General features: G+C 31.1%; 2 protein-coding genes and 1 long non-coding RNA gene across 3 annotated transcripts; all 3 read left to right on the top strand.

Annotated features, from left to right (window-relative positions):
* Positions 1-1,004: 1,004 nt before the first annotated feature.
* LOC107894420 (pentatricopeptide repeat-containing protein At1g09900) lies at positions 1,005-2,532 on the top strand. The gene is made up of 4 exons (XM_041084811.1): positions 1,005-1,390; positions 1,658-2,123; positions 2,284-2,328; positions 2,380-2,532. The coding sequence occupies exons 1-4, from the start codon at positions 1,005-1,007 to the stop codon at positions 2,530-2,532; spliced, it is 1,050 nt and encodes a 349-aa protein (XP_040940745.1).
* Positions 2,533-2,911: 379 nt separating this feature from the next.
* LOC121212537 (uncharacterized) lies at positions 2,912-3,482 on the top strand. The gene is made up of 2 exons (XR_005907808.1): positions 2,912-3,059; positions 3,133-3,482. It is a non-coding gene; the product is annotated as an uncharacterized lncRNA (long non-coding RNA).
* A 4,676-nt stretch (positions 3,483-8,158) lies between these two features.
* Positions 8,159-9,606, top strand: LOC107894772 (16.6 kDa heat shock protein). The gene is made up of 2 exons (XM_016819993.1): positions 8,159-8,340; positions 9,170-9,606. The coding sequence occupies exons 1-2, from the start codon at positions 8,256-8,258 to the stop codon at positions 9,517-9,519; spliced, it is 435 nt and encodes a 144-aa protein (XP_016675482.1). The 5' UTR covers positions 8,159-8,255; the 3' UTR covers positions 9,520-9,606.
* Positions 9,607-12,854: the final 3,248 nt, after the last annotated feature.

Here is a 12,854-nt window from a genome sequence, read left to right as displayed (position 1 = left end):
TTCAATTATGTTATTGAATATGTGTACTATGAGAAAGGTTTGTGAACTTGAATGTGTATTTAGATGCTTGTTCATATCTTGCTTAATGGATGGAAATGATAGTGATTCATGAGATGATTTATTTGTGTATGGCTTACTAAGCTTTTAGAGCTTACTTTGTGTGTTCTTTCCATGTTCAATAGATTATTAAAGTTAGCTCAAACTCAGGGATTGTCAGGAAACGTCATCACACTATCGATCATCTCGTTGGTACTTTTGAAGCTTTGTATATTTAGTATATGGCATGTATAGGCTAAGGTCATTTTGGTATGTTTTGAGTTGTGATTATAGCCATGAGATTTGGCTTGTAAATGTTGGAATATGACCTTTTGGAGTTGGCTTGAATTATATTATGGCAAGTGATATATATATGATGTATATAATGCCTAATGTGTTGGTTAGCTTGGTATGATTTATAGATGAAGAGATATGGCTTGATAGTTGGCATAATGCGGTTTGATTTTTGAGATGATATTATAATGTGTTATGTGATATAGAATAAATGATAAGATAATGAGTTAATGTATTTGGAACTTAGGGTCCGTTTGTTTGGAAGGAAAATATTTGTCGGAAAAGGTTTTCAGGCTTTTCCCTTGTTTGTTTGGTTGAAAGTATTTTCCCAAGGAAAAAACAATTACAAAACATGGGAAAAAGAACCCTTAATTTTGGAAAATATCTTACCGTTTCTAATTCGGTAAGACATTTTTAGGAAAATTAGAAGAACACAAATTTTCTTCTGTTTCAGTTCCCCCATTAAAAATGACCATTTCTTCTCTTCTCGTCTATTCCCCTTTCTTCTTTCTTCTTTGTTTCCGCTGCGAAAGGGTACCTACAAATATTCATGTAGAGTTTGCAGAAAGTTTCGTGTTCTAGCTCGTTTTTCTACTTCATGTGCTCTAAATACAGTAGATTACTTTAAAGAAATCGATACCCATGTTTTCGAATATCCTAAATTACAACGGAGGATGCAGAGTTATGCTATCTCAGGTGACTTTAGCAATGCTTTCTCTACTCTAAATTTGATGAAAAACATTGATGGGAAACCAACTGTGTGTGATTGTAATGCTTTGATGTACTTTTACTTGAAGTCTAAGAACGCGTGTTGGCAAGAGTTGGTTGAAATGTATACCGGGATGAAGAGATTTGGTTTTCCACTAGTTGCATCCACTTTTAATACCCTTCTTAATGGAATGTTACTTTTTGGTGATCTGAAACATGCAATTTTTATTGTTGAAGAGATGTATAGAATTCATTTTGTGCCATCCTTTACTTCTTTATCAAAAACTTTTAAATTGGCTGTCAAAGTAGGGAATTTACTTGATGGTCTTCTTGTTTTTGAGCTCATGTTGAGGTATGATTATCACCTAACAGAACCAACTTTGAATAAATTTATTTTAATACTTTGTGATGCTGGGATGGTTTCTGATGCATGTTTTGTGTTCTCTATTCTTTTGAGAAAGAGTTATGTTTATAGTGTATATTGTTACAATCCTATTCTATGGGCTTTATGCAAGACCGGTCGAAGTTATACTGCTTTGCAATTGTTTTATTTGATGAAGAAGAAAGGGTTTGTTCACAATGTGTGTTCCTATACTGCTTTGATTTATGGGTTCTGTAGAGAAGGCCTGCAAGATAATGTTTTTCAATGGCTGGATTTCGTGCAAAGTAATGGTTGTAAGCCTAATGTGATTACGTACACGATAATTGTTAAGTTTCTTTTTGATAATGGGAAGTTTGAGGAGGCTATGGACTTTGTCAGTAAGATGGAAAGGGAGGGTTGTAACCCTGATCTGCTTACTTATAATGTCATTCTTCGTGAGCTTTACCATAGAGATATATTAGATAACATTTCTGAGTTAATTCAGGTGATGGATCAAAAAGGTCTTTCTCCGAATTCATATTCATATGCTGCTTTGTATGGAGGCCTGCTCAAAATAGGAAAAGTAGGGGATGCATGTGAACTATTGCTTGATATATTTTCCAATGGAACTGCGGATGTTGCTGTCTATAATATTTACTTCCAATGTTTATGTCAAGAGAATAAATCAAGAGAAGCATTGTCTCAGTTGAAGCGCAAGATAAAAGTTGGCTTTAAGCCAAACAATGTGTCGTGTAATACTATCTTGAGTGGTTTTTGTAAATAAAAAATATTAATGAGGCCGTGGAGCTTTTGTACCATTTTGAGTGGGATGTGAATGGGCCTGATGCGGTTACTTTCAATGCAATTTTGTCTACTGCATGCAGGCTAGGAAACTCTGCAATAATCCAAAGGATCTTGTATCCTATGAGGTATGAAGACATGAAGCTTAATATTTTCAAATGGTTCAAATGGTAGTGCAGGGCTTTCAACCTAATGAGGTAACTCTAGGGATCCTTAGCCAAGTAGTTTCAAATGGTTCGATGAAGAGATTTCCTAAAGTCGCTAAAGTTCTAGATTGGGTGATAAGTAATGACTTTCAGAAAGAAACAGATCAAAAGACAATAGCTGGCTGATTTATTTAGTTTTTGAAGTTTCTTTTCATATGATTGCTCGAAGCAAATTATGGCTCACTTGGTCTTTTCTAAGAACATTTATGAAGATTCAAGCCTGAATCAGGTATGAAAAGTTCTTAGTCAATGGCCAAATGAAGATACTTTTTATTGAATCTATGTGTTGATGTTTTTTCACTAGAGAAAAGACACGTAAATCATTAATATTGAGAATCAACCTCACATGTGTTCTCTTGTTCTTGTGTGTAGTGGAAGGGGGAAAGTCCTTGCTTTCGGGAGCATCGATTTATTATGAAGGTATAATAAAATAACACTTATGCTTGAATTGGAAGCTTCAGTACTGTTACTCTCGACTCATTACTGTATGGATCCCACCGATCAGATCAACTTATCTGTTCACTTTGCTCAAAACCTAGTAGATATAATCAGCTTCTGATCTATTTTGTGAAACTCAGTTCAAGCAGAAGTTAGCTTTAGCAGCTTCAGCCTTCAAATCTGTTCTTGGGAAAGTAGCAGAACAGCAGGATGTGGTAAGCACAAATGTCTCATTGGAAGGTTTTGGTATGTATTTAAGTCCTAACCTTTATCTTTTGGAGTATGTAGCCTGACAAATTACAGCAACTGAGGGAGAGGATGACCAAAGTGCGAGACTTTTTCCGGGATTCCAATTCCACAGAGTTTGTTATAGTAACCATACCATTAGTAAGACCTTGATTTCACTTTCTTGTTGACACGATGCAACTTTTAACGTTGTGACTACCTTTCTCTGTGTACTGATCAATCAAATATTTGTACCGTTTTTAGAATAAAATATCTTCTTAGCTTGTTGACTAGGTACTGTACTTGTAGCTGAGTTGGAAGATAGTTAGCAAGACTCTTTGGCAGCTATTTTGCCTGTAGAACTACTAACAATGCATTATTATTTTTTGCATAATTCTCCAAAACACTTTAACAAACTCCATGTTGGGCTGGCTTTATCAAACAAAACCAAGTAGAATGAAGTTTAATTTTTAATTATGCAAATGAGGTAAAAGAAATTTATTGTCCAAAACCGAGTAGCTAGTTTGCAATGTTTGAACTTTATTGTCCAGGGTTTTTGTTTCTCAAAGGCAATTAGGACGTTTTAGTAAAAGAAATTGCAGGCTTTATTTCACAAATTTTCTAATAAATTTGATGGTGTATTATTTTTTGGGACTTGAATTTGGTAACTGATACTACATTGGGGCTTGAATTTATTATTGATCCACTAAGTTAGGCAATTGTTCTTACATTCGAGTTTGAACTAAGTAATTATTTTTGTTTTAAGGCTTGAATTTTTGTTCTGTCCAAGTTAAATCCCAAAACATGGCAATGGTTCCTATATAATTGTTTAAAATTTTTTTGTCCAACTTTTTTAGAGTAATATAAGAATTTGGCAACTTGTACATGTTTGATATTAAATATAAATTTATTAATATATATAATAAACTCAATTAAACAATGAAAAATAATAAATTCTTAAATACATATTTTTTTAATTTAAAACAGCTTTTCCGGAAATTATTTTCAGGAAATCTGCCAAACAATAGAAAATATTTTACATAGATTCATCCAAACACCAGAAAAGTAAATCATTTCCAGAAAAGTAAATCATTTTCCAGAAATCATTTTTCGGAAAATATTTTACTGGTAAACAAATGGAGCCTTATGTAAGTTATGATGGATTTTAGAAAATGGTTTGGTATGTTTGAATATGGAATTGAGTAGTTGAGATGATTGTGGATAAATAGCATGGTATGTGTATTAATTGGTATGTTTTGGCTGTTTATAATTGTATTGAAATGGTATCAATCAGGTTGTTATGTGTGTTTCTGGAAAGAGTCGTAAATTGGCTTTACAAATGACCTATTTTTGTCCACACGGGCAGAGACACGGGTGTGTATCTCAACTGTGTGCGACACACGGTCATGTTACAAGGCCGTGTGTCCCTTGGGGTACCCTTCGAATTAAAGTCAGAATACCCTACAATTTTGACACGGCCTAGACACACGGGCGTGTCTACTAGCCGTGTGTGGCATACTGGCTGGCACATGGGCGTGTGGTCAGCTGTGTGACCTAACTGGCTGGCACATGGGCGTGTGGTCGGCTGTGTGACCTAAGTCAATAACCCCCTTAGATTTCACAAGGCCTAGCACACGAGCGTGTCCTCGGCCGTGTGGTGCAAGTCAGTATGTATGCCCTGTTTTCACACAGCTTGTGACATGAGCATGTTTGGTAGTCGTGTGAGGCACACGGCCTGTTCAGACGAGAGTGTGATCCTTTAATGTTTGAAGATTTTTCTAAATTTCCTAAAGTTTATGAATGTTATCGGTTTAGTCCTGAACCACTTCTAAGCATGTTTTAAGGTTTCGTAGAACCTTAGATGGGATAATATGATTGAGATGAATGGTTTTTGATTATAAATGTATGAATCTATGTGAATGATATGTGTTATTTGGTAATGCCTCGTAACCCTATTCCGACGACGGATACGGGTTAGGGGTGTTACACCGTATGCGATGAAACGGCTGTGTGATGGATGGATGTGGCCGTGTGGATCACACAGGTTAGATCGAATTGGGCGTGTGGCCACATAGGCATGCCACACGGGCATTTGATAACTGGGCTAGGCCATGTGATCCACACGGGCTAGACCGAATTGGGTGTGTGGGCCCACACGGGCATGTGGGCCCATTGTATTAAAATTTTTCATAGGGTCGCGCGGGTTTTCCTAATCGACTGTGGGCCTACCGTAGGGTCGGTAAAGGCTTACTAAACCCTAAAACTATGTGTGTTGTTATATTGAGGTTCTGTTATGAGCATGCCTATGTTTATTTATCTGTTATCTATTTATGAAAGCATGTTAAGCATGATTTACTCGTTACTTTTATAAGCATGTTCTGTTACTGTGATTGGGGTGGGATGATGTATATTGGAGGAAGAGAAGCCAGATTATGCCTAATATTTGGCAGTACAGCCGTATTATATCTAATATGTGTCGCATCAAAACAACATGGTGTGTAGGGCTGAGTAGGTGTTTTGAACCCCACATGGCGTGTAAGGATGGTCAGAGATGGTGTATAGAGGATGGGGGTAGGATTATGTTATTTGATTTGCATATATGTATCTAAAATGGGCTCAGGCCCGAATCTGTATCAGTATCTGATACAGGCCCTGGGCCAAATATGAATCTATTTGATTTGTAATATTCTGTATGTGTACATGCTTAATTCTGTTAGGTTACACAGAGAGTTTACGTAAACTCACCCCTTTTTAGTTACTCTGTAGAGGTAAACCACAGATTTAGGCGGATCAGGCAGCGAAGGACTCGACGGTGACCACTCGCCATAACTGTTTATTTTATTTTGTTTATAGTTTTTATTTAAGCTTGGCATTTAGATTTGAGAGTTGTATTTTCTAGGACTCTCTGGACTGTTTAAAACTCTGTGGTTAGGTTTTTGGGTTTGGATTCGACTTACTTTTCACTATGACGGTTTTTATCTAAAAACATGTTTTTTAAAAATATCGAATGGTTTTCCTAAACTTAACGATTTTAAAAGCTTCTGCTAAGAAACACGTTTTATCTCTAAATGACCAAATAAAAGAGAGTTTGACATTAATAAGATCTATAAAGGCTAATAAACTGGAAAGATTTGAACTTAATGACAATGGTTTTCCAACCCATTTTATATGACACCTTCGGATTTGGCCAAAACGTCTAGGTCGAGTTTGTGGTGTTACACTTATTTATCTCTACTATTTTAATTTTAATTTTCACACTTCCAAATAAATCAAAACTTTTAATTCTGTTTTTTTTTTATTGTTTTCCAGGTACGCAGGTTTTCTTGGGCAAAATTCTGTCCAGGATTTCGAGAAACAAGCAATTGTGCAAATCCTATCCCTAAGGATTTGACCCTACTTTCCTTATACTATTATTTTTATTATTTTATAGGGATAGGATATTTTTGGTGCTTTCAATGACCGCAATATGGATTTACTTATCATCTTTAGAATTAGTTATTGTGCTGATATTTTGAAGATACGATGGTCCATCTATGGGAACTAGTCCATGATTGTTGAAGATTGGATTGATTTGAATGAATCAAGACAACTCTTGTTTTGAGGAGAATTGGTTGGGATTGTGATGCTAATTTTGTAAGGCCATATCTTCATTAGATTATGTTGTTATTAATTGTAGTATAATTGTTAGTTCCAAGAAGTTGTTTTGTATTCATTTAGTTTCTATGTTAGCAAGTCAAAAATGATATATGTTACGAGGTTTCTCCAGGTTTATTAGGAGAGAGAATATTGAAAATACTTGAATTTGTTCATTGAGGACCTGTTTTGTGTAAGAGTGCAAACTAAATTGTAAATCTTTAGTGTTTATGCCTAAATTCCAAGTACGATTTAGAGGTAAATGTTTTTTTTTTTAAGTATAAAAGTAAGATCTCTATACTTATTGGGAAGTGATAAAATGATTCTCCTGTATGAATTAAAGATAGTAGAATTACTCACTCAACTAGGCTCTGTAGACATAGGAAATTGAAGTGCACAAATAAACATTGGTGTTCTTTATGTTTTTGTTGCACAATTTATCGCAATGCCATGCCGTAATGACTACTGCAGTCAAGCACTTCCATTAACTGTTGTGTTTTTCAATGAACAACTTTAGGTAGCAACATTTTGTTTTAACTGGAACTAAACCAATAACTCCTCATTTAATCAAAGTAAGTAAAATTATATATTTTTGGGATAAATCTCAAAACTACACATGAATTTTGGTTCAATGTGTAATGTTATATATGAACTTTGATTTTATGCAATTTTATACATGAAATACTAATTTAATTCATTTTTTTAAATTACTAACACAATTATCAATATAATACCATTTTAAGTATACATATTGCAATACAAATAATTATTTATATCTAGTCTAAAAATATATTGATATATTTATTCCTTTAAATGTGTACAATTAAATCAAAATTAAAGTTTCACATGTACATTTGAACAACAATCAAAGTTCCAAATATAAAATTGCACCAAATCAAAGTCATGTATCAAATTAAAAATCGAATCAAGATTTATATATACTTTTTTTTATATCTAAACACACTTAAACCTAAATAACATTTTTCAAAACATTCCAAATCAATCAAATAGATTGAGAAAAAAAATATGATTGAGAAATAAAAATTAGAAGCTGAATCGAATTGATAATTTTGTTTCGATGAATTCGATTTCACACGTATCTCTAAATTTATTTTGTTTTTAAAGTTGTTGAATCGAAACTAAACTCAATTAATTCATTCAACTACTCTTAAATATAATATCCAATAAATTTGTGTGTGGAATGGTAACCTCAAGATCTAAGCTATAGCCTTTATATTAAATGAAAAAGAATATTTGATCCTAAAGGGTTAAGAAAAGTAAAGAATAGAAAATAAATAATTTCCATCTATAGAATAAAATGGAAAACCCTGATTGAAAACAAAAGGAAACCCAAATCTTCCAAAAGCAATTAAGGAATTATTGTTGGAAAGGTTACAGGAAAACCCTATATCAGCTTTCTCAAAGAATTCTTAGCTCATTAAATGTAGCAGAAAAACTATAAATACAGTATTAATTTCAACCTTATTACCATCTAAATAAGCCTAAAAGAGAATTTAAAAGAAAAAAAGAAAAAAAAAGGGTTGCAGCCTCTCATGGAATTCACTTATGAAGATTTTGAGCCTTTCTGCAAATGGAAAAGAGAGCCAAATAGTGACACCCTTGAGATACATCTTCCAGGTAAAGTGTGTGTATATATATATTTAAATCAACCATTTGCCTGTCTCATTTGTTTATGTTTTTTTAAATATAATTACCTTAATCGATAACCTTCAATATTAATTGAATCGTCTGATCAACTTTTGAACTACCTTAACGTAAGTCAATTCGATTGTTTAAGTTAATTAACCACTATTTTTATGTATTATAGTATAAATATATTTAAATTAAATAAAAATTTATATGTATTAAATTTTAATAATCAATAGCAATCTGATATAATTGAGATTATAACTAATTAATCCACACCTGCTTCACTAAGTAGATCAATTATGAACTTTAATAATTGATAGCTAATCAATTTAATTGAGATCATAACTGATTTAATCGATATTAAGTTATAAATGATTTCTATGGCATAGAGAATGAATAATAACAAATCAAATATCGGAATATGGTTATTTCCTATTCAATGTTAAATTTACTATTTAAAGTGTATTATGATGGGTGTAAATGAATATTTGATATTTGAATTTGTTTTTATTTTTATTTCAATATAATATATAAGTGGTGAAAATTTTTAACTATATAGGGGAAATTGAGATTTTGATAAGTATCCTAATTTATAAATAAATAAATAAATGAGAAGTAATAAGATCTTAATTCCATTTGTGAAGTTAGAATTCTTTCCCACCAATGTATTAAATTGTCTAATTTTATATTTTTATATTAAAAATAGATGCAAAAGATTTCAATATTCCATCTATACTGCTATCAAAATTAAAGAAGAATATGGAAAAGACACATTTAGATAATAAACAGATTTTAAAGAAGAGATTGGAAATTGCAGGATTCAAAAGGCAGCAATTGCGAGTTCAACTGAGCAGTTCTGGGAACCTAGTGATCAGTGGAGAACGTGAATCGGACTCTGACGGAAAAAAAAGAAACCGATTCCGGAGAGAATTTAATGTTTCAAACGAAATAGAAGCAAACCAAATACAAGCAAAGTTCTTCAATGGCATTCTTTACGTGATAATGCCAATGCGAAGCACAGCGGCAGCTGCAGGTGTGGATGTTAAAGCTTCAACAATGAATTGGAATAAAAGGTTGGCCATGGAAATCATTGTAGCAGTTTCGTCGGCAGTTGCTGTCGGAGTTTATGTAACCAAATATTGCCAATGTTCTCATCTTGGGAGCTAAGTAATTTAATTTACTGTGTAATTTCTACAAGTAAAGATTGTTAAGCAATATTTTCCCATGCAATCCAGGACGTGGTATATTTATGTAACGCATATTGATTATGATCTTTGATATTGGAAATATATATATATATATGCATTTATATTTATATTTAGGTAAAAGAAAGTTTTAACATTTGTTTTCATGGCTTGTAAAAAGATCTATCAAAGAATCGAATTATTCGTTTTGTTCAAAAAAAAAAAAAAAAAACAAAAGCCATCAACGTTGAATATAGCCACCCTAAGATATTTTTTTTTATTTTAGTTGTTTTATAATTTATAAAATTTTAAATTAATAATGATAAAATTATCTTTTAACTCTCTAAAAATAATAAAAAAATAATTTATTCTTTTAAAAATTATAAAAATATAAATTATTAAAACAATAAAATTATATTTTTTTACCATAAAAATATACAATTTAATTTCAATATAATAAAACAGATTATAATATGTCTTTAAATTACTTTATATGTCTATTAAATTATGTTTTAAATTTTAAATCGGTAAATCCCTGAAGTATAATATTAAATATTAAAATCAAACATTATTAATATAAAAAAATAGTAATTTGAATATAATAATATCAAAAAAGAATCGTAGTTTAATTTTTATAAGTAAATTGGAAATAAATTAAAGTTATATAAATATTCAATAGCGATAGAACTTTTCTCAAGTCTTTTTGAATTTTTTAAGATTCATCATACGTGGCGCTATTACACCTAGGGAGGATCCATTATATCTTACAGCTCGATATAAGGCAACCCGTCAGGTTTTCAGCCTATATACTTTGAATCTTTAAAATATTTAAAATAAGGTTAGAGAGAATGTCAGCTATTGTTGTAATTATAACGGACAAGCAAGCTACATATATGGTAATAAAATTAATTCATACTTATTCATACATAAGTTGAATCAAATAATAATTAAGTTGAACCAAATATAAAAACTTATTCATACTTATTCATACTTCAAATAATAATTAATACTATTTTGATAAAAATTAGTTATAACTTTTAAAGACATTTAAAAATATTAAATATTAAAATCAAACATTATTAATATAACAAAATAGTAATTTGAATATAATAATATCAAAAAAATCGTAGTTTAATTTTTATATAAATACTCAATAGCGATAGAACTTTTTTCAAGTCTTTTTGAATTTTTTAAGATTCATCATACGTGGCGTTGTTACACCTAAGGAGGATCCATTATATCTTGCAGCTCAATATAAGGCAACCCGTCAGGTTTCCATCCTATATACTTTGAATCTTTAAAATATTTAAAATAAGGTTGGAGAGAAGGTCAGCTAATGTTGTAATTTTAATGGACAAGCAAGCTACATGGTAATAAAATTAACTCATACTTATTCATACTTAAGTTGAATCAAATAATAATTAAGTTGAACCAAATATTAAAACTTATTCATACTTATTCGAATTCAATTAAAAAAGAAAACATATCAAATTAAAAACTTATTATAGTGTAACTAATTTAAAAATACTTTCAAAAGCCAAAAATTTAAAATTAATTTGGAAACAAAATAGTTCTGCTCCAAACAGAACCAGCAATTAAATCTTTACAAAATCGCAACCCCAAAATATTAATTTTTCCAAAATCATCATGATAAAACTATTGTTGATTAGAATTTTGAAATAAAACATACCTTAATAATTTCAACAACCTGGTCTACTCCACTCTCACCAGCAAACAGAGGCTGGAGTCAAAAAAGTAATATTTGTTAAGTAATTTAAAGTGAAAATGCATAGAAATAAGGAAAAAAAATTTAGCAACGAAACCTGTACCTAGAACAGATGTCAATGGCTGTGGTGTATTTAGTTGCACCAAATATTAATTCAGGTGCTCGATAGTACCTAGAACAGATGTAAGATTATAAGAGTAGCACCAAATATATTTCAGTTTAAGCAAATATAAAAACTTTATCTATATCAGTACCAAATATTAATTCGAAGATTAAATGACAGCTTCAGTTGAACCAATAGTTGCAGGAGGAGCAGGAAGCAGTAACTGAAATACATACAACATTAATTCACTAATACAGACACATGTAAGATTATAAGAGTAGCACCAAATATATTTCAGTTTAAGCAAATATAAAAACTTTATCTATATCAGTACCAAATATTAATTCGAAGATTAAATGGCAGCTTCAGTTGAAACAATAGTTGCAGGAGGAGTAGGAAGCAGTAACTGAAATACATACAACATTAATTCACTAGTACAGACACATGGAACTATATCCTAAGAGTCAAAACACAAGGAATTAAAGTATATGTACCATATTTAGTATACAATATAATTTTACTTCATATATATTACTTCATATAATTATTATAGTAATAATTAAATTTATTAACAATCGTCATAGTACAAAAATAGGGAAGAAAAAATTAGGTTTTGGTTAAAAGCAGTCAAAAAAATATTTTTGTACAAAATTAATTCAAATACTATGATATATTAATTTGGTAACAGGTACTCGGTATCATGAAGTTTAGTACATTAGTTAATATTGTAAAATAGAACAGTTTCTAAGTAAATCTTGACAGAATAACCCAAATAAGAAGGAATTATATAACCAACCTGCAGTGTACAAGAAGTAACAGATAGGCATTTGATACTTGATAAGGATGCTAACAAACTGATACAAAAATTATCAATCTGAATGGCTGATCATTTTTCCAATTGCTCCCTGGAATGCATTGATTTATCAAATTAGATTCAATACAGAGAACATAAATGTAAAAGTAATTAAGTAAAAAACTTGCGTCTCAAAAACAGATACAGAAGAATGACCCTGAAAAAGTTTAAAAATTAAATGTCAGCAAAATCCAACTGATTTGTACCAAAATAGATCATCTTCAAACTACAACCATCTAAATTGAAAATTGATATAAGGCATAATGTGACTAGTCCAGTCAATGTTCAAGATCAAGTGATGGAGAATTGAAAGACAAAGACATTTCCTTAGTAAAACTTCATGTCAGTTTTGCGATATAATTCAGTCAAAATAAACTTCTCAGCCCAAAAATATGCAGCAGTTGTTGCAAATGTTTTTACATTACATATATTTATAATTCAGTCAAAATAAACTTCATGTCAGTTTTCCTAGATATAGAAAAAGGGATAGAAATGACATCCATATTTAGACACAAGTAAAAGTTTACAAGCTGCAGTGTTTGCAAAAGCTAATCATGAAAATATTGGTCAACAGATTGTTGCAGCACATCAAAATCTTGTTGTAAAAGATTGTTGATATTAGCAAGAAGTAAACTT

Source organism: Gossypium hirsutum, chromosome A13 (genome assembly GCF_007990345.1).
Source record: "Gossypium hirsutum isolate 1008001.06 chromosome A13, Gossypium_hirsutum_v2.1, whole genome shotgun sequence".
NCBI lineage: Eukaryota > Viridiplantae > Streptophyta > Magnoliopsida > Malvales > Malvaceae > Gossypium > Gossypium hirsutum.
The sequence above is the reverse complement of the archived record's forward strand: the minus strand, read 5'-3'. Positions and strand labels throughout refer to the sequence as shown.

Bases quoted from the DNA above. Each gene is read 5' to 3' on its own strand.
- LOC107894420 (XM_041084811.1), top strand. From the start codon at position 1,005: ATGCAGAGTTATGCTATCTCAGGTGACTTTAGCAATGCTTTCTCTACT. The intron at 1,391-1,657 runs GTATGATTATCA...TGGGTTCTGTAG, and splicing joins GTTTTTGAGCTCATGTTGAG to AGAAGGCCTGCAAGATAATG. The intron at 2,329-2,379 runs GTATGAAGACAT...ATGGTAGTGCAG, and splicing joins AGGATCTTGTATCCTATGAG to GGCTTTCAACCTAATGAGGT.
- LOC107894772 (XM_016819993.1), top strand. From the start codon at position 8,256: ATGGAATTCACTTATGAAGATTTTGAGCCTTTCTGCAAATGGAAAAGA. The intron at 8,341-9,169 runs GTAAAGTGTGTG...TGGAAATTGCAG, and splicing joins CCTTGAGATACATCTTCCAG to GATTCAAAAGGCAGCAATTG.